Genomic DNA, 20828 nt, shown 5'->3' with positions numbered 1-20828 from the left:
CCGTTACAAAGTAGTGGTGTTTCCCTTGATATGTGACCCACAGTCTTGCCGGCTGCAGCATTCCAAATTTAACCTTCCTTTTGTGCAGCACCGCCTTGGCCCGATTAAAGCTCGCCCTCCTTCTCGCCACCTCCGCACTCCAATCTTGATATACGCGGATCACCGCGTTCTCCCACCTACTGCTCCGGGTTTTCTTTGCCCATCTGAGGACCATCTCTCTGTCCTTATATCGGAGAAATCTCACCACTATGGCTCAAGGATTTTCTCCAGCTCTCGGTCCTCGCGCCATCACTCGGTATGCTCCCTCAACCTCCAATGGGCCCGTCGGGGCCTCCGATCCCATTAACGAGTGCAGCATCGTGCTCACATATGCCCCGACGTCCGCCCCCTCCACACCTTCAGGAAGACCAAGAATCCTTAAATTCTTCCTCCTCGCATTATTCTCCAGCACCTCCAGCCTTTCCACACACCTTTTGTGTTGTGCCTCGTGCATCTCCGTCTTCACCACCAGGCCCTGTATATCGTCCTCGTTCTCGGCAGCCTTTGCCTTCACGACCCGAAGCTCCCGCTCCTGGGTCTTTTGTTCCTCCTTTAGCCCTTCAATCGCCTGTAATATTGGGGCCAACAGCTCTTTCTTCATCTCCTTTTTAAGTTCTTCCACGCAGCGCTTCAAGAACTCGTGTTGTTCAGGGCCCCATATTAAACTGCCACCTTCCGACGCCATCTTGCTTTGTGCCTGCCTTCCTGGCCGCTGCTCTAGAGGATCCACCGCAATCCGGCCACTTTCCTCTCCTTTTTCCATCCGTGTTCAGGGGGGATTCCCTTCTGGTTTACTGCACAGTGTTTTTAGCCGTTAAAATTGCCATTGGGGCTCCTATTAAGAGCCCAAAAGTCCGTTCCACCGGGAGCTGCCGAAACGTGCGACTTAGCTGGTCATCGCCGCACCCAGAAGTCCCATTGTACTTGTTACTTGCCACTCATCATCCCAAGCCTGAACGTGGTTCAGGTTTTGCTTCATATAGACATTGATTGTTTCAATATCTGAGGAGTCACGAATGGTGCTGAACATTGTGCAGCCATTTGTTAACATCCCTACTTCTAGCCTTATGGTGGAGGGAAGGTCATTGATGAAACAGCTGAAGATGGTTGGGCCTAGGACATTACTCTGACGTATTCCATATTTTTATTAAATTAATTAATTGTCCAAACTGGCAGCAATTTGAAACACCAGTTGTAAAATTGGTCTTATGTCAGCTTTTTGTGGTTAAAATCTTAAGGTAATTCTAAAGCAGCAAAATATAAAACGGCCTTTGAAGCATAGTTATATATCATTTTGAAATGGCTCAACAAATCCACACCATGGTTTATGTTCCACATGAGCCTCCAGCACTTGTGTTGACTTAACGCCATACGTATTCCTTTCTCCCTCATGTTTTTACCTAGCCTTCCCTTAATTGTATCTACACTATTTTCCTCAATTACATTATGTGGTCGCACATTCCACTTTCTAATCCACTCTCAGTAAAGAGATTTCTCCTGAATTCCGTATTGCATTTATTGGCGATTTTCTTATTCCTATGGTCTGTAGTTTTCATAGAATTTCATAGAATTTGCAGTGCAGAAGGAGGCCATTCGGCCCATCGAGTCTGCACCGGCTCTTGGAAAGAGCACCCTACCCAAGGTCGACACCTCCACCCTATCCCCATAACCCAGTAACCCCACCCAACACTAAGGGCACTTTTGGACACTAAGGGCAATTTATCATAGCCAATCCACCTAACCTGCACATCTTTGGACTGTGGGAGGAAACCGGAGCACCCGGAGGAAACCCACGCACAGACAGTGACTCAAGCCGGAATCGAACCTGGGACCCTGGAGCTGTGAAGCAATTGTGCTATCCACAATGCTACCGTGCTGCCCCTTTTGGATTTCCCCTGAAGTGGAAACCCTTTTTCCTATCCAACCCCTTCATAATTTTTATGTCTCAATAAATTACTCTATGATGGACCTGAAGCAATGGCATTGTAACTTTGAGGCAGAGAGCTGTCAATCCAAATGTATGAAATAAACTCAAGTTTCACCCTGGCAGGTTGGATGCATAAGACTACCTGGCAGGTTGGATGCATAAGACTACATCAGGCTCAGCTGAAAGACCATAGCCAAATGGCCTGCTGAAACCTCACTTGGAAGTGAAGAATATTGGAAAGTTACCAACACAAATGTTGTGTCCAATCCAGTGGGAGGAGGCAAGAATATTGGAAGAATAAAATCATGCAGATCCTTGTTTTCTTTGTGCATCTCTCACTAGGATGTTGTAGAAAAATTGGTGTTCATCCCAACCTCAGAAAATACCACGAAGAGTGGGATCGTGGACTTGGAGATCTTCAGTCTGCCCAGAGTTGAAATCGGTAAAGGTTTGTGTCAGCTGATCAGGGAATCCAGCAGAAAAGCTTCAACTGTTTTTTTATCAAAATGAAGCAGTCCTATATTCTCCTCAAACAAGGTCCAACAAGCTGAGGTTTATTCTTACTTTAAAGCGGGTCTTGGAAACAAAATATCACGTGTGCAGATCTCACAGGTATGGTGGGGGTGAGAACTGGTTATGCAGAAACTCATATAATGATCCTTTCCATGATCTAACCTAGCCTCCTGTTATGGGCCAGGGTTTAGAGAACCCCAAAGTGTATCATGGAGTTCACCTGACCCACAACTTTTAATAGATTGTGGTATGGGGAGCACACGGCCCAATCTACAGGTGTGGTACAGCAGAAACGGAAAAGTATTTTTTTAAAGCAAAACAATGTTTATTCTATGAACTCAAGTTAACCTTTTTAAAACATACAATCAACATCTTAGCAACCATTAATTCAAATACAACCCCCAAAGAATACAACACTAAGCAATCCTTAATAAATTCCCAAACAACATCCAGAAGACAAAAGAAACACCTTTTAACAGAAGCACATCAGGTTTACATTCACTACTGAGAACATTTATAATTCTGAATTCACCAAATGATCAAGAGATAGTCTTTTCATGGCAGAGAGAACAGCAGTACACCTGTTTTGTCTGGCTTCAGCTCCAACACTGAAAATTAAACCAAAAAAACAGACACACCCCAGCTTTTCTCAAAGTGAAACTAAAAGACAGAGCCAGAGCTCAGCTCCACCCACACTCTGACATCTCTGCAGTAACATGAGCTTCCAAACATTTCTTTAAGTGACATTCTCATGATATTAATTTCTTTACCTGTCAGTCTGGCCTCAATAGAACTCGAGATGGATTTGTAGGTATAGTATTATTTTTAACCAACTTGCAAGTCTGACTCGCTTCATAGAGACACAGAACACAGAAACCGTCTCCTGGACCCCTCGGAAAACGAATGAGGTCGGAGACAAAGAGATCTCTGCAAATACATTCAAATGGCATCAAGTTTCACATACAAGATTCCTATACCCCTCCTGACCTGGCCATACATCCTGATTGGCTCACTTCGCATTCCTTAACCCTGGGCCTCTTGTTACCCAGCATCCTTTTCCCATCCTCCACCAGACACCCCTCCCCCCTTCCTTGCCATACTTTCTGAATTCCTTTGTGCTTTGCCCTTTGTGAACTCACTAGAATTAAACTGGCCTACATCTACATTACTGTAACTAATATTTGAACTAACTATTTTATGTCACATTCGTCATTCCCTCTTTTTATCATTTCATGATAACCTATCTGTCCAACCCGTAGCTATGGCCCCTCATCTGAGAAGATTCGTCGCTGCATTTCCAATTCCTGGTGCAGCACCCCGTCATCCGCTGCACCCTCGTGGATCCTAACAGCCAAGATTCTAGGGGCGTCTATCCGTTCCAGTGCACCCTGCATTTTACCCATGACTCATTTAACGATGGCCAGGCCCACAAAGATGCAGCCGAGTGCCACTCCTAAATACATGGCCATATTTATCAACCAGTCCTTCCAACCTCCGAATCCCCAGTTACCCCAAGTGCCAGGGTCCTGCATACCGTCCAGGTGATCCCGTATGCGATCCATAAATTTAGTGATGTTAGCGGTTAGGTCTTGAACTCCCATAGTACACTTGCCCTGCACTATGGCGCATACCCCACCCTCATGGGCCAGAAGATAGTCAAGAGCATACCGGTTCTGCATGGCAAACAACCGCAGCTGAGACAATTCCTTAGTTATTGCCCTGAGCGCTCCCAAGGTTTCGTTTCCCAGGATGGTAAGGCCACAAATAAAATAATTCCTATCGCTAACCGTCAAGGAACCCCCCACACCTCCCAGTGTCAAGGCGCTCAGAATTCCCCATCCAGCTGAGTGGCCCCGGTTGGGTGCGAGAACCTGAGGTTTTTTCCAGTTCTCGCAGAATTCCGCTGAGACTGCCCGGCGGGTTAACTGAGTATGCAGCATCCACGCCGAGGGGCAGGGGACTGTGGTAGGGACTAGAGTCCCGATAGCAATTTGGTGGGGAAATGGGGGTGGCAAAACATTGGTCGCTGTGCCATTATAGTATCCTTGCTCTGTGTAAAGGCTAGCATCACAATCAGTATATCGGTTGCATAGGGATCCCCCAGTAGCCCAGTTTATCCAGCTTTGGAACGCCCATTCGGGCCTCCCAGCAATGCGGAAAGCCCTAGTCCCAACAGTGATGTGAGAGACATTCGCCCATCCACCAAGGAGCTGGAGGCCGACGTTCAATGGAACGCAGGTGGTGTTGTAACAGACGCAGTGGCCAGACGCCTGAGTGATATGACACCTCTGCTGTCCGTATAGGTGGGGAACAGACATGTTATATTCATTTCCACCTCTACCAGCAAACAGCCGTACCCGTCACTGCTGAAACAATTCTCGTACGACCGGGAGTCTCCATTGGGCGTGAAGTGGCTAGGTATGTATGCCCTCCACCGTTGCAGCCTATCATACTGTGAGTGGGAATTTTCCCGAGGAAGGGGAAGGCAAATAGCCGGTGGTGCTGAACCCGGATCGTAAGGAAGAGTGACTTGCTCGTGCAGTGGCTCGGAATGCTGACAATGAACCACCGTTTGGGGAGTACCCCAAAGCAGTGAAACAGAAAATAACCTAGACACCGCTGCGGGGTTCGGGTAGCAGACAACCCGTCCCTGGCCATACAAGCGGTGGTAAATCTGGTAGAAGAGATTCATACTATCTGGGTTTTCCTCAGTCTGGGTCGTAAATGAATTAAGTGTATCTCCTGATAACCTACGTTCTAGTTGTACTCCCCTCCTTACACGCCCCGTCCTCTCTCTAGTCCCCCTCTCTCTCTCACAACCTCTTCCTACGCTCTCCTGACGGCCTGATGTTACCTTTATGGCACCAATCTTAACACATCCAAAATCAAATTTACATGTACTCCAAAAACAAGGCAATGTCCATGTAATGTTCCCTTCCTATCGCCGGGACTGGTGCAATTGCTTCATGAGTCCTGCATTGTCCGTTAACCTGATGACCTTCCATAAGTCGATACCATGCCCTCGTATATGGGGGCAGCGAAGAACGTCACCTCTGCATAAATGAAATGTCCTTGTAGTTTGTTTGGGGTTACAGATGTAGATGATATTTCCCTTTTCCATGTCCGTCGCCGATGTCACTCCAAGCGAGGTGAGGCCGAAGATTACACAGGCGGTGCGTAGCCACCCCATCATGCTTCACACCTGAAATACAGTGCTGGGAAAGGGAGGCAGGTTAATCTGTCCAAGAAAATGAGGCCCGTTATCAGAACTCAACTGAGCTGGTATGCCGTACCGGGGAATGAGCTCCCGCATCAGAACTTTAACCACAGTAGCAGCTTTATTATCAGTAGTCTGATACACCTCGACCCATCTGCTGAACACATCCACAATGACCAAAACATATTTATAACATTGACACCTTTCTAACTCGATGTAATCCATTTGGAGCGTCTCAAAGGGACCATTGGGCAACGGGGTTTGCCCCATACCACAAGGGATACCTTTGCCGGTGTTATATTGCTGACAAATCAAACACCGATTACTGATACTCTGGGCCAACCCCTGCATTTTAGGGTGTCACCAAGTGTCCAGCAACAAATCACTAGTTCCCCGAGCCCCATAATGAGTTGCAAAGTGTACACATTCGATGACCCATAAAGCAGTACCTCAGACATACAAGTCTGATGTGCTGGCATGGTCCATAAAGAGGAAACCAAATCATATATACAACCTAACCGTTTCCACATTTGTTTATCACTCTCAGGAGCGTCCTCCTGTAACCTTATGACGTCTTGGATGGTTGGCATTGGCTTGTCAGAAGCAGACATATTTTTAGTAGATCGTTTAGTCTGACTTAACATTTTAGGCACCATCACTTGCTGAATTTGTGCGGCTGTCCGAGCTGTACAATCTGCTCGTTCATTACCAACGTCAACTGGGGTCTTACCATTTGTATGGGCAGCGCATTTAATGACGGAAATCTGCGCGGGCATAAGGAGGGCCTGCAGTAGGTCATTAACTAAACCCCGGTGGGATATTTCCGTGCCAGCCGAGGTAAGGAATCCCCTATTCTTCCAGAGCTGTGGGTTGGCTGAAGTCGACTGTTAATCATTTCAGGGACCTCAAAATATTTTATGGCAGTGCCGTCTGGCATGACTTTAAGTGAGTACTCTGTTGGATCTGAATGATCCACTACCCTCTTTACCATAGGCCCCAGATCCTTGGCATGGTACTGGTCGTGGACCTGACTTGTAATGTGAGGGCCTACAGAAGCTGACTGTGGCCATAAATGTGGTGGTATTGTAACAAAATCGGCTGAACCTTCTTTTCCCATTACTGTGGCTGTAATCTTGACTGGCCATTTGGTCCCAATTAACGGCCGGTATTTGTCCTCCAACTCCCTGTTTTGTCCGGTTCTGTCATAGGCCAGGGTAACATTGTACAGTGAATGTTCAATGTCTAACGTCCACCACTGGGGTGTAATAGAAATATAGCACTGTTTTGTCATCCTCCATGATTGAACCGTTACCCCTTCGTCTCCGCACTCTAGCTGCAGCTGGAATATACACAGTAAATCTCGGGCCAACAAGTTACAGTCCAATCCCCAGTAGTCATCACAAACTGATGATCTGTAGACTTATTCTCATAAGTGACTGTCACAGGTTCAGAAATAGGATACTCACACACCTGTCCTTGGAACCCCAACAAATGCTGGGTGTGGTCGGATAGTGGTAGTCGAAGTTCTGATTGCACCGAAGACGTAGCTGCTCCAGTGTCGATTACAAATGGGTAATGTTGATCTCCTGTCGGCAGAGAGATAATAGGTTCCCTGTCTGATTGGAGAGTCCTTATGACTAAATTAGCTAGTCAATCTTGTGTTGGGAAACGGGAAAGGGTTTGCCTGAGAGAAGTTGATGTACCTCGTCTGTCCTCCCCTTGGTGGGTACCCCCTCCTTTTGGGTCGGGTAGTCTCCTTCTGCTGCCCGTCTTTTAAAGGGGCATTCCTGATGCCAGTGATCTGTACGGCCACAATTAAAACATGCATTGCTCCCTCTATATCTGCCGCTGGTTGGGGTCTCAGATCATCCTTTTTCATTACATACTCAGTCTTAATCTTTGTAACTGAGCCTCCTTCCTTTTTTTAAAAATATATTTTATTAAAGTTTTCAAACACAATTTTTTCCCTTACAAATCAAGAAAAGAAATAAAGCTAACATGATAACTGCAATATAACATTGTTTAACTAACATGGTAAACTAACCAAATAACACAAAGTAATACTCCCCCCCCCCCCCCGCCCCCTCTCCCCCTCCACAAACCCAAACAATTTACCCCCCCTCCCTCTCCCCCCCCCCCCCCCCCCCCTCCCACCCCCTGGGTTGCTGCTGCTGGCCATCTATCTTCCCTCTAACGTTCCGCTAGGTAGTCGAGGAACGGTTGCCACCGTCTGGTGAACCCTTGAGCCGATCCTCTCAGCGCAAACTTCATCTGCTCTAGTTTTATGAACCCCGCCATATCGTTTATCCAGGCCTCCAGTCCGGGGGGTTTCGCTTCCTTCCACATGAGTAAAATCCTACGCCGGGCTACTAGGGATGCAAAGGCCATGACATCGGCCTCTTTCGCCTCCTGCACTCCCGGCTCATCCGCTACTCCAAATATAGCTAACCCCCAGCCTGGCTTAACCCGGACCTTCACCACCTTCGAGATCACTCCCGTCACTCCCCTCCAATACCCCTCCAGTGCCGGACACAACCAAAACATATGTGTGTGGTTCGCCGGGCTTCCCCCGCACCTCCCACACTTGTCCTCCACTCCGAAGAACCTGCTCAACCTTGCTCCCGTTATGTGTGCTCTATGCAGCACCTTAAATTGGATCAGGCTAAGCCTGGCACACGAGGAAGAGGAATTTACCCCGCTTAGGGCATCAGCCCACAAACCCTCCTCAATCTCCTCCCCGAGCTCTTCTTCCCATTTTCCCTTCAGTTCGCCCACCAACTCCTCCCCCTCTTCTCTCATCTCCCGGTATATCTCTGACACTTTGCCCTCCCCGACCCACACCCCCGAAAGCACCCTGTCCTGGATCCATTGTGTCGGGAGCAGTGGAAATTCCCTCGCCAGTTGTTTCGTGAACGCTCTCACCTGCATATATCTAAAGAAATTTCCCCGGGGCAGCTCATACTTTTCCTCAAGCGCTCCCAAGCTCGCAAACGTCCCGTCTATAAGTAAATCTCCCACTCTCCTGATTCCTACCCGGTGCCAGCTCTGGAATCCTCCGTCCAGCCTCCCTGGGGCAAACCTATGGTTGTTCCTGATCGGGGACCACACCGAGGCTCCCAGCACACCCCTCTGTTGCCTCCATTGCCCCCAGATACTTAATGTTGCCGCCACCACTGGGTTCGTGGCAAGTTTTTTTGGGGAGAGCGGTCGTGGCGCCGTCACCAGCGCTTTTAAACTCGTCCCTTTGCAGGACTTCATCTCCAACCTTTTCCATGCCGCTCCCTCTCCCTCTATCATCCATTTACGAATCATCGCCACGTTGGCGGCACAGTAGTAGTCGCCCAAATTCGGCAACGCCAGTCCCCCACTGTCTCTGCTACATTGTAGGAACCCCCTCCTTATCCTCGGGGCCTTCCCTGCCCACACGAAGCTCGTGATGCTCCTATCTATTTTTTTAAAGAAGGCCTTAGTGATCAGTATAGGGAGACATTGGAACACAAATAGGAACCTCGGGAGGACCATCATCTTTATTGCCTGCACTCTGCCCACCAGTGACAGCGGCTGCATGTCCCACCTTTTGAAATCCTCTTCCATTTGTTCCACCAGCCGTGTCAGATTGAGTCTGTGTAAGGTTCCCCAGCTCCTGGCTATCTGAATCCCCAGGTTTCGGAAGTTTCTTTCCACTCTCCTTAGCGGTAGGCCATCTGTCCCTCTACTCTGGTCCCCAGGGTGTATCACAAAAAGCTCACTCTTTCCCATGTTAAGCCTATATCCCGAGAAATCTCCAAACTCCCTCAATATCTGCATGACCTCTGTCATCCCCCCCCACTGGGTCCGTCACCTACAGCAGTAGGTCATCCGCGTAGAGTGACACTCGGTGTTCCTCTCCCCCTCTAATCACCCCTCTCCATTTTCTGGAGAGTCTCAGCGCTATGACCAGTGGTTCAATTGCCAACGCGAACAGTAATGGGGACAACGGGCATCCCTGTCTTGTTCCCCTGTGTAGTCGAAAATACTCCGACCTTTGCCGACCTGTGACCACACTTGCCGTTGGGGCCCCATAGAGGAGTTTAACCCAGCTGACAAACCCGTCCCCGAACCCGAACCTCCTCAGCACCTCCCATAGATACTCCCACTCCACTCTATCAAATGCCTTCTCTGCATCCATTGCCGCCACTATCTCTGCTTCCCCCTCTGCTGGGGGCATCATTATCACCCCTAATAGCCATCGCACGTTGACATTTAGTTGTCTCCCCTTTACGAACCCTGTCTGGTCTTCGTGCACCACCCCCGGGACACAATCCTCTATCCTCGTTGCCAGCACCTTTGCTAGCAACTTGGCGTCCACATTTAGCAGTGAGATAGGCCTATAGGACCCGCACTGCAGCGGATCTTTATCCCGCTTCAAGATTAGCGATATCGTCGCCTCCGACATTGCCGGGGGTAGGATCCCCCCTTCTCTGGCCTCGTTAAATGTCCTTACCAGCAGCGGGGCCAACAAGTCCACATATTTTCTATAAAATTCCACCGGGAACCCATCTGGTCCCGGGGCCTTCCCTGCCTGCATGTTCCCCAGCCCCTTGGTAACCTCGTCCACCCCAATCGGTGCCCCCAGGCCTTCCACCTCCTGCTCCTCCACCCTCGGGAACCTTAATTGGTCCAAAAACTGCCGCATCTCCTCTTTTCCCTCCGGGGGTTGGGACCTATATAGTCTCTCGTAAAAGGTCTTAAACCCCTCGTTTATCTTCCCTGCTCTCCGCACCGTAGCTCCCATTTCATCCCTAATTCCCCCTATCTCCCTCGCCGCTGTCCTCTTTCGCAGCTGATGGGCCAACAGGCGACTCGCCTTTTCCCCATATTCATATCTCATCCCCTGTGCCTCCGCCCTCCTTGTGGTCAACAGGTCGAACTCCGTCTGGAGTCGTCACCTCTCCCTGTATAGTCCTTCATCAGGGGCCTCCGCGTATTCTTTATCTACCCTCAAAATCTCCCCCAGTAGTCTTTCCCTTTCCTTGGCCTCTATTTTCCCCTTGTGGGCCCTGATGGAGATCAGCTCTCCTCTGACCACCGCCTTTAGTGCTTCCCATACTACTCCCACTCGGACCTCCCCGTCGTCATTGGCCTCCAGGTACCTTTCGATACATCCCCGCACCCTTACGCAGGCTCCCTCATCCGCCAGTAATCCCACATCCAGTCGCCAGAGTGAACGCTGCTCCCTCTCCTCTCCTAGTTCCAGGTCCACCCAGTGTGGGGCATGATCTGAAACAGCTATGGCTGAGTACTCAGTTCCTTCCACCCTCGAGATCAGTTACCTTCCCAAAACAAAGAAATCTATCCGGGAGTACACCTTGTGAACATGGGAGAAGAAGGAGAACTCTTTGGCCATCGGCCTAACAAATTGCCACGGATCCACTTCCCCCCCCGCATTTGGTCCATAAACCCCCTAAGCACCTTGGCCGCTGCCGGCCTTTTTCCGGTCCTAGATCTAGATCTATCTAACCCTGGGTCCAACACGGTGTTGAAGTCCCCCCCCATGATCAGGTTTCCTACCTCCAGGTCCGGGATACGTCCCAGCATCCGCTTCATAAATCCCGCATCATCCCAATTCGGGGCATATACGTTAACCAACACGACCTCCATTCCCTCCAGTCTGCCACTCACCATCACATATCTGCCTCCGCTGTCTGCTACAATGTTCCTAGCTTCGAATGACACCCGTTTCCCCACCAGTATGGCCACCCCTCTGTTCTTTGCATCCAGCCCTGAGTGGAACACCTGTCCCACCCATCCTTTCCTTAACCTAACTTGGTCCGCCACCTTCAGGTGCGTCTCCTGAAGCATGGCCACGTCTGCCCTCAGTCCTTTCAAGTGCGCGAACACTCGGGCCCTTTTAATCGGCCCATTTAGGCCTCTCACGTTCCACGTGATCAGCCGAACTGGGGGGCTACCTGCCCCCCTCCCCTGTCGACTAGCCATCACCCTCTCTAGGCCAGTCCCACGTCCCGGTTCCGCGCACCCACCCGTTCCCCAGGCGGCGCATTCCCGCCCCGACCACCTTTTCTTTTACCAGTTCCTCTTCGATCTCTGCAGCAGCAACCCAGTTATCCTCTCTTTCCCCCCCCCCCCCCCCCCCCCGCTAGATCCCCATCTAGCATGATTACTCCCCCCATATTGCTTCCGAAAGTCAGCTGACTTCAACTGACCCCGGCTTCTCCCGCTCTCTCCTTGACCCCCCCATGTGGGGAACTCCCATCTACCTTGCGCCTATCTTCCCGCCATCATCTTTCTGGTGCGGGAACAAGAACAATAAACCCCGTGTTTTCTAGAGCCGTTCCGCCCCTCGTGGCGCAGCTCCCTCTGCCACCCCACTCCCATTCCCCATCCCCCGCCTATGTCTCTTCTTCCCCCCCCCCCCCCCCCCACCGGCGCCCACATTTCTTAGTGTCCCCCCTCCCCAATTTACATCTCTATATACATCAGCATTGTCGTTTCCCCTCCAACATCAGTCCCTCAGTTCTGATCCAGTTTCTCATTTTTAATGAAGGTCCATGCTTCTTCCGCCGTTTCGAAGTAGTGATGCCTCTCCTGGTGCGTGACCCACAGTCGCGCCGGCTGCAACATCCCGAACTTCACCTTCTTCTTGTGTAGCACCTCCTTGGCTCGATTAAAACTCGCCCTCCTTCTCGCCACCTCCGCACTCCAATCCTGGTACACCCGTACCACCGCATTCTCCCATCTACTACTTCGTACCTTTTTGGCCCATCTCAGAACCATCTCTCTGTCATTGAAGCGATGAAATCGCACGATCGTCGCCCTAGGTGGTTCTCCCGCCTTTGGTCTCCTCGCAGGGACCCGATGGGCCCCTTCCAGTTCCAAGGGGCCCGCGGGGGCCTCAGCTCCCATGAGCGAGCGTAGCATCGTGCTCGCGTAAGCCCCGCCGTCCGCTCCTTCCACTCCCTCGGGGAGACCCAGGATCCGAAGGTTCTTTCTCCGTGATCTGTTTTCTAGGATTTCAATCCTTTCAATGCACTTTTTGTGGAGCGCCTCGTGCGTCTGCGTTTTGACCGCCAGGCCCAGGATCTCGTCTTCGTTGTCCGTCACCTTCTGCTCCACCACGCGGAGCTCCATCTCCTGGGTCTTTTGTGCCTCCTTAAGCCCCTCAATTGCTTGTAGCATCGGGGCCAGCACCTCCTTCTTAAGCAGCTCCACACACCGTCTCAAAAATTCGTCTTGGTCCGGCCCCCATGTCGCCTTGGCTCTCTCCGACGCCATCTTGCTCCTTTTTCCTTCTGCCCCTGTCCTCGAGGATTCTTCACGATCTGGCCGCCGCCGCCGATATTTTTCTTTTTCGTTGGGGGGGACTCCCTGTTGTCTCACCCCACACCGGGTTTCGTCCCGAAAAAAATTCCCCGTTGGAGCTCTTAAAAGAGCCCGAAGGTCCGTTCGAGCTGGAGCCGCCGAAACTTGCAGCTTAGCTGGTCATCGCCGCAACCAGAAGTCACTGAGCCTCCTTCCTGGCCTACACCCTCCTTCCAATAAAATCTGACTGCCCAGGCCATCTGGGAAGGGTCGTTCTCTGTCCAATTCATGTTATTTCATTTCACGGCAGTAGCCACGGAAGGTGGTAGGCAATGCATTAACATAGCACAATATTGAGGGGAATTCTGACCATTTTGATACAGCAAGTCGCCTGACTGCCCACGGTCGATTTCATTAAAACGATCCAGAAATTCCTCTGGCTCTTCAGTCTTTTTAGGTTTGAGGTCGAAGATAGCAGAGATGTTTATGGGCTTTTGAAATGTGGCATTCAACGCATTCAGGATTTGTGTCCGTCTATCATCGTCCAAGACATGGGCTTGCTGAAGTGCGGCGTGGCTGGCATAATTCAAGTGGTTGAGATGATTGCGGTACTTTGCTGGGGTTAAAAGCTGCTGGACTAGGGCCCAGAGGTCCCTTGAATCAGCTTGATAAACTGAGATGGTAGTTCTCAGTCCACAAAAGCAGCAGGAGATTTCTTCCTGTCTGGGATTGCAGCCAGAATAGCCAGCATCTCACTGGGTGTCCATGGGAAATAAATGTCTATCGTGGGCTGGGCTCCTGCTGTTGCAGCGTCAGGGTTAGGTATTTTCCTAATCGGCAACTGTCTCAGAGTCTCACTAGGGGGCGCTTTAGCGGATTCCTCTGGCTCTTCAAAGACTTCGACGTCCTTCCCTTCCACCAGGGGGAACTCCAGCTCCTCAGAACCATTCCCATCCTCTTTCTTTGTTCTCATACTTTTCTGTCCTACTATATCGGTCTTAAGGAATCTAGGTGGTATGCGTAATTGTTTCTGGATAGGATCAGGCGCCTCTCTCTTTGTTCGAGATCGGGTCCTATAGCTAACTGGGCTTGTTGAACAGAGCTCCCCTTCTCTAACAGACGGTGAAGGTGCTGAAATAGGACCCAAGCTATCAACCGAACGGACTGGAGAGGCTGGCATGATTTGAATCTGGGGAGCAGTGACTGGATATAAATTATGATACCCTGGTGGTTCTAATTAGTGCAGACAATGCTACCAGTGCAGTCGGTCCAATTCTCTAGTTCATCCTCTGTCTCTGTCAATGCAAGGCCAGCCATTGAACTACGTAGCCCATTGTTTTTTTACTCGAGTCCACCCTCTCTTTATTGCGCGTTTTTTTGAATGCACACTTCTTTTTCAAGATCTCCAGAGTTTTCTGGTTCCCCCTTCACTAATTGGAATCCCCATTTTAAGGGCATTTTTTTGTCAACTTAATAACATGATCTTATCCCTCTCCCCTTGACAATATTGTCTCCATAATCCAATTAACTCCTTTTAGCTTTCATACTTTGGCTCTTTTTTTATTTATTTATTTGCCTATTTATACCAAATGGCAATTTTTGCTACTTGGCAAAATTATTTAAAAGGTTTTAACAGTGTTCTTTTAAAACTTAAAATGTTTGAAAATTCAAATTGAATTACTGCAAACTGCAAGCTTAGTTCTGATCTCGACTCAGAACTGAATTTACGATTTGCTTAACACAAACTTGTATAACTTTTACAACTTAATTCATTCTTTATCTTAACAATTTTTCTTTTAACAAGTTTTTTTTACATTCACAAAAATGTTGGCTGCTATCAATGAGGGAGCAGTTAGCTGCGGTGATTTATACTGGAGCAAAGTCAACTGTCATCTCCAGATTTACACTTTTTAAAATGGTGTCAGTGAGTTTCTTTAAGTTTCTATTAATTCACAGATAAAATGAAAGAAACATTATTTCAAGTAATTCAAACTTAAGATTCTGGCAATTTCAATCAATTGCTTGCTAAAATAATTAACTTTTATCAAAGAGGTGGAGAAATCCACTGGTTTCCTTTAATTAATTCAAAACGTAACTTCGTTGGAGTTTCACTGACTCAAAAGGAAGGTATCCGATTACACCTCAGGCTGCTGCTGTTATCTCAAGGCCCATGTGAGAAGCACTGTCTGTAGTCTTTAACTTTAGCTGCTGTTAACCCTTTGAGAGACTACTGGCTCAACACTAAGGGTATTCAAATGGTCATTGGATAGGCATATGGACGATAAGGGAATTGTGTAGATAGATGGGCTTTAGAGTGGTTTCACAGGTCGGCACAACATCGAGGGCCGAAGGGCTTGTACTGCGCTGTAATGTTCTATCTTCTATGCAGCATCCAGTTCTATGGATGTTCTTTGTTTTGAAATTTATCCAAGCAATTCCCCATAATCTCTAACTAGTCCTCAAGACTGCATTTCTCGCCACTACAGTCCAAGGATACAATTTTAGCTCAATAAACTATAGTTTTAAAAACACTCTCGTGGAACTGAACCATCCTTCCGATGTCCCATCAGTTCATCAAAAACACTCGTAAAACTGAACCATCTTACCGATGTCCCATCAGTTTAATTTTCTAATCCCCAGACTGACCTTTGATTTCGTCAAGACGATCTTTCCGTACCAACCGCGAGTGACCAGACAATCAGACCGCGAGAAGAGGGGAAAACCAATGTGTGGTCATTTTCCAGCTACACACATTGTTGGCCCATTTCCACTTTCCTTGTCCAACATCAGTCTAATTCTGATTTTGCAGTTGATCGGTGATCGTCTGGAGAAATCCCGGGTTTTCGGCACCAAATGACAATATTAATTTCTTTACCCGTCAGACTCCATAAAACTCGAGATGGATTTGTAGGTATAGTATTATTTATTTTTAACCAAGTTGCAAGTCTGACTCACTTCATAGAGACACAGAACACAGAAACTGTCTCCTGGACCCCTCGAAAAACGAATGAGGTCGGAGACAGATCTCTGCAAATACATTCAAATGGCTTCAAGTTTCACATACAAGATTCCTATACCCCTCCTGACCTGGCCACACATCCTGATTGGCTCAGTTCGCATTCCTTAATACTAGGCCTCTTGTTACCCAGCATCCTTTTCCCATCCTCCACCAGACCCCCCCCCCCCCTTCCTTGCCATGCTTTCTGAATTCCTTTGTCCTTTGTGAACTCATTAGAATTAAACTGGCCTACATCCACATTACTGTAACTAATATTTGGACTAACTATTTTATATCACATTCGTCAATGACATTCCTCAAAATAAACAGATTGGCAATGGCAGTTGATCTTTGGGAATTTTTTATTTATTTTTTAAATATATTTATGAAAGTTTTTTAACACAATTTTTCTCCCTTACAAACAATAACCCCCCCCCCCCCCCCCCCGCCCCGTAACAAAAAAAAAAAACGAGAAATCGCGCAGAGCAAGATATATACATGGCAAAATGATATATTTACATAGCTTTGTACACTGGCCCTCACCCGTACGTGCCAGTTTCCCCAACCCTTCATGTTATCTCTTGCTCATCCACCCTCCCAGGCAGTCCCCCCTCTCCCCCCCCCCACCCCACCCCCCTTCCCCTCCCAGGACGTGTACACCCCCCCCCCCCCCCCAAGGTTGCTGCTGCTACTGACCGACCTTCCTCTAACGCTCCGCGAGGTAGTCTAGGAACGGTTGCCACCGCCTGTAAAACCCTTGCGCAGACCCTCTCAAGGCGAACTTAATCCTCTCCAACTTTATGAACCCAGCCATATCATTTATCCAGGCCTCCAGGCTGGGGGGCTTCGCCTCCTTCCACATTAGCAAGATCCTTCGCCGGGCTACTAGGGACGCAAAAGCCAGAATGCCGGCCTCTTTCGCCTCCTGCACTCCCGGTTCATCCGCTACTCCAAATATTGCTAGCCCCCAGCTTGGCTTGACCCGGACTTTCCCCACCTGAGATATTGCTCCCGCCACTCCTCTCCAGAACCCCTCCAGTGCTGGGCACGACCAAAACATATGGACATGGTTCGCCGGGCTCCCTGAGCACCTTCCACATCTGTCCTCTACCCCAAAGAACCTACTCAACCTCGCCCCCGTCAAGTGCGCTCTGTGGACCACCTTAAATTGTATCCGGCTGAGCCTGGCACACGAGGAGGAGGAATTAACCCTACCTAGGGCATCAGCCCACAGGCCTTCCTCGATCCCCTCCCCCAGCTCCTCCTCCCATTTACCCTTCAACTCTTCTACCAGCGCTTCCCCCTCTTCTTTCAACTCCTGGTGTATTTCCGACACCTTGCCCTCCCCGACCCATACACCCGAGATCACCCTATCTTGAACTTCTTGTGCCGGGAGCAACGGGAATTCCCTCACCTGTCGCCTCACAAAAGCCCTCACCTGCATATATCTAAAGGCATTTCCCGGGGGTAACTCGAACTTCTCCTCCAGTGCCCCTAGGCTCGCAAACGTCCCGTCGATGATGTGGTCCTCCATTCTTCCAATCCCCGCCCGATGCCAGCTCTGGAACCCCCCGTCCATCTTCCCCGGGACAAACCGGTGGTTACCCCTGATCGGGGACCACACCGATGCTCCCATTGCACCCCAGTGCCGTCTCCACTGGCCCCAGATCCTTAGCGTTGCGGCCACCACCGGGCTCGTGGTATACTTAGTCGGCGAGAGCGGCAGCGGTGCCGTCACCAACGCCCCCAGGCTCGTTCCTTTACAGGACGCCATCTCCATCCTCTTCCATGCCACCCCCTCTCCCTCCATAACCCACTTGCAGATCATCGCCACATTTGCTGCCCAGTAGTAGCTCCCCAGGTTTGGCAGCGCCAACCCTCCTCGGTCCCTACTGCGTTCCAGGAACCCTCTCCTTACTCTCGGGGTCTTATTCGCCCACACAAACCCCATAACACTCCTGCCTACTCTCTTAAAAAAGGCCTTAGTGATCACGATGGGAAGGCACTGAAACACAAACAGAAACCTCGGAAGGACCACCATTTTGACCGACTGCACTCTACCCACCAGCGAGAGCGGTAATATGTCCCATCTTTTGAAATCCTCCTCCATTTGCTCCACCAACCTCGTCAGATTCAGTTTATGTAGGGTCCCCCAACTCCTGGCTATCTGGATCCCCAGATACCGAAAGCTCCCCTCCGCCCTCCTCAGCGGTAGGTCCCCTATCCCTCTTTCTTGGTCCCCCGCCTGTAATACAAAGAGCTCACTCTTCCCTACATTGAGCTTATAGCCCGAAAACTCCCCAAACTCCCTTAGAGTCTGCATGACCTCCACCATCCCCTCCATTGGATCCGCCACGTACAGCAACAGGTCATCCGCATATAGCGACACCCAATGCTCTTCTCCCCCTCGGACCACCCCCTTCCATTTATTAGACTCCCTCAATGACATGGCCAATGGTTCGATCGCCAATGCGAACAACAGGGGGGACAGGGGGCACCCCTGCCTTGTCCCTCGGTACAGTCGAAAGTACTCCGACCTCCGCCGGTTCGTCACTACACTTGCCATCGGGGCTCTGTAAAGGAGCTTAACCCAATTGATAAACCCTACCCCGAACCCAAACCTGCGCAGCACCTCCCAGAGGTACTCCCACTCTACTCGGTCAAAGGCCTTCTCCGCGTCCATAGTTGCCACTATCTCCGCCTCTCCCTCCTCCGATGGCATCATTATCACGTTTAAGAGCCGCCGCACATTGGTGTTTAGTTGCCTGCCCTTGACAAATCCCGCCTGGTCCTCGTGGATTACCCCCGGGACACAGTCCTCGATCCTCGTGGCCAGCACTTTTGCCAGCAACTTTGCATCCACATTGAGGAGCGAGATCGGCCTCTACGATCCACATTGCAGTGGGTCCTTGTCCCGCTTTAGGATCAAAGAAATTGTCGCTTCCGACATTGTCGGGGGCAGGGTCCCCTCCTCTCTTGCCTCATTAAAGGTCCTCACCAGTAGCGGGGCCAACAGGTCTGCGTACTTCCTGTAGAACTCCACCGGGAATCCGTCCGGTCCCGGGGCCTTCCCCGCCTGCATGCTCCCCAAACCCTTGCTCAGCTCCTCCAACCCAATTGGTGCCCCCAAACCAGCCACCTCTTGCTCCTCCACCCTCGGGAATCTCAGCTGATCTCGGAATCGTCTCATCCCCTCTTCCCTCGCTGGGGGCTGGGATCTGTACAGCTCTTCATAAAAGGCCTTGAATACCTCGTTTATTTTCGTCGCACTCCGAACCGTGGCTCCCCTTCCATCTTTGACTCCCCCTACTTCCCTCGCTGCCATCCTCTTACGGAGCTGGTGTGCCAGCATCCGACTCGCCTTCTCCCCATACTCGTAGGTCGCCCCCTGCGCTTTCCTCCACTGTGCCTCCGCCTTCCCTGTGGTCAACAGGTCAAACTCCGTCTGGAGCCGTCGTCTTTCCCCACGTAATCTTTCCTCCGGGACCTCTGCGTATCTCCTGTCCACTCTCAAAATCTCCCCCACTAACCTCTCCCTTTCCATACCCTCTGTCTTCTCCCTATGAGCCCTAATGAAAATTAGCTCTCCCCTGATCACCACCTTCAACGCCTCCCACCCGCACCTCCCTGTTGTCGTTGGCCTCCAAGTACCTTTCGATACACCCCCTCACCTTCCCACACACCACCTCGTCCGCCAGCAGTCGCACATCCAGCCGCCACAACGGGCGTTGGTCCCTCTCCTCTCCCAGCTCCAGTTCCACCCAGTGTGGGGCATGGTCCGAAACGGCTATAGCCGAATACTCCGTCCCCTCCACCCTCGGGATGAGCGCCCTACCCAGAACAAAGAAATCTATCCGGGAGTAGGCTTTGTGTACATGGGAGAAGAAAGAAAATTCCCTGGCCTGCGGCCTTGCAAACTGCCATGGGTCCACTCCCCCCATCTGATCCATAAACCCCCTAAGTACCTTGGCCGCCGCCGGCCTCTTTCCAGTCCTTGATTTGGAGCGGTCTAGTGCTGGATCCAACACTGTATTGAAGTCAGCTCCCATTATCAGGCCTCCTATCTCCAGGTCCGGAATGCGCCCCAACATGTGCTTCATGAATCCTGCATCATCCCAGTTCGGGGCGTATACGTTAACCAACACCACCCACATCCCTTGCAGCCTACCGCTCACCATTACATATCGCCCTCCATTGTCCGCTACAACAGTCTTGGCCTCAAATGACACCCGCTTTCCCACCAATATTGCCACCCCTCTTCTTCGCGTCCAGTCCCGAGTGGAATACCTGTCCTACCCATCCCTTTCTTAGCCTGACCTGGTCCGCCACCTTCAGGTGTGTCTCTTGGAGCATTGCCACGTCCGCCTTCAGTCCCTTTAAGTGCGCGAACACTCGAGCCCTCTTCACCGGCCCATTCAGGCCCCTCACATTCCACGTTATCAGCCGGATTGGAGGGGCTCTCACCCCCACGCCCCACCGACTAGCCATCTCCTTTTCTTGGCCAGTCCCGTGTCCACGCCTCCCTCACCCTCCAGTCCCCCAGAGGGGGGATCCCCGTCCCGACCACCTCTTCTGTGTCCCATTCCCTTTTGGCCAGTGCAGCAGCAACCCTTTTTCCCCTCTTTCCCCCCCCCCCCCCCCCCCCCGGCGGCTTTTTTGCTCCCCCATGTCACTCCCGTAAGTCAGCTGACGCCTGCTGACCCCGGCTTCCCCCGCTGTCCCATTGACCACCCCGCGTGGGAGTCTCCCAATCCATATGCATTCCTTCATTCCCCTTCCCGCCTTTCTTCCCGCGCGCGGGAAAACACCCCGCGCTTTCCAAAGCCCGCTCCGCC

General features: G+C 50.6%; 1 protein-coding gene across 1 annotated transcript in view; it reads left to right on the top strand.

The window, feature by feature from the left end:
* uevld (UEV and lactate/malate dehyrogenase domains) overlaps window positions 1-20828 on the top strand; it is a 57290-nt gene that overhangs the window by 26014 nt on the left and 10448 nt on the right. The window contains exon 7 of the mRNA XM_072518997.1: window positions 2309-2414. Coding sequence (XP_072375098.1) covers window positions 2309-2414 — 106 coding nt within the window. The remainder of the gene's footprint in view (window positions 1-2308; window positions 2415-20828) is intronic.

This window comes from Scyliorhinus torazame, chromosome 10, assembly GCF_047496885.1.
Source record: "Scyliorhinus torazame isolate Kashiwa2021f chromosome 10, sScyTor2.1, whole genome shotgun sequence".
Taxonomy (NCBI): Eukaryota; Metazoa; Chordata; class Chondrichthyes; order Carcharhiniformes; family Scyliorhinidae; genus Scyliorhinus; species Scyliorhinus torazame.
Note: the sequence above shows the minus strand (reverse complement) of the source record. Positions and strands in the feature narration are given on the sequence as shown.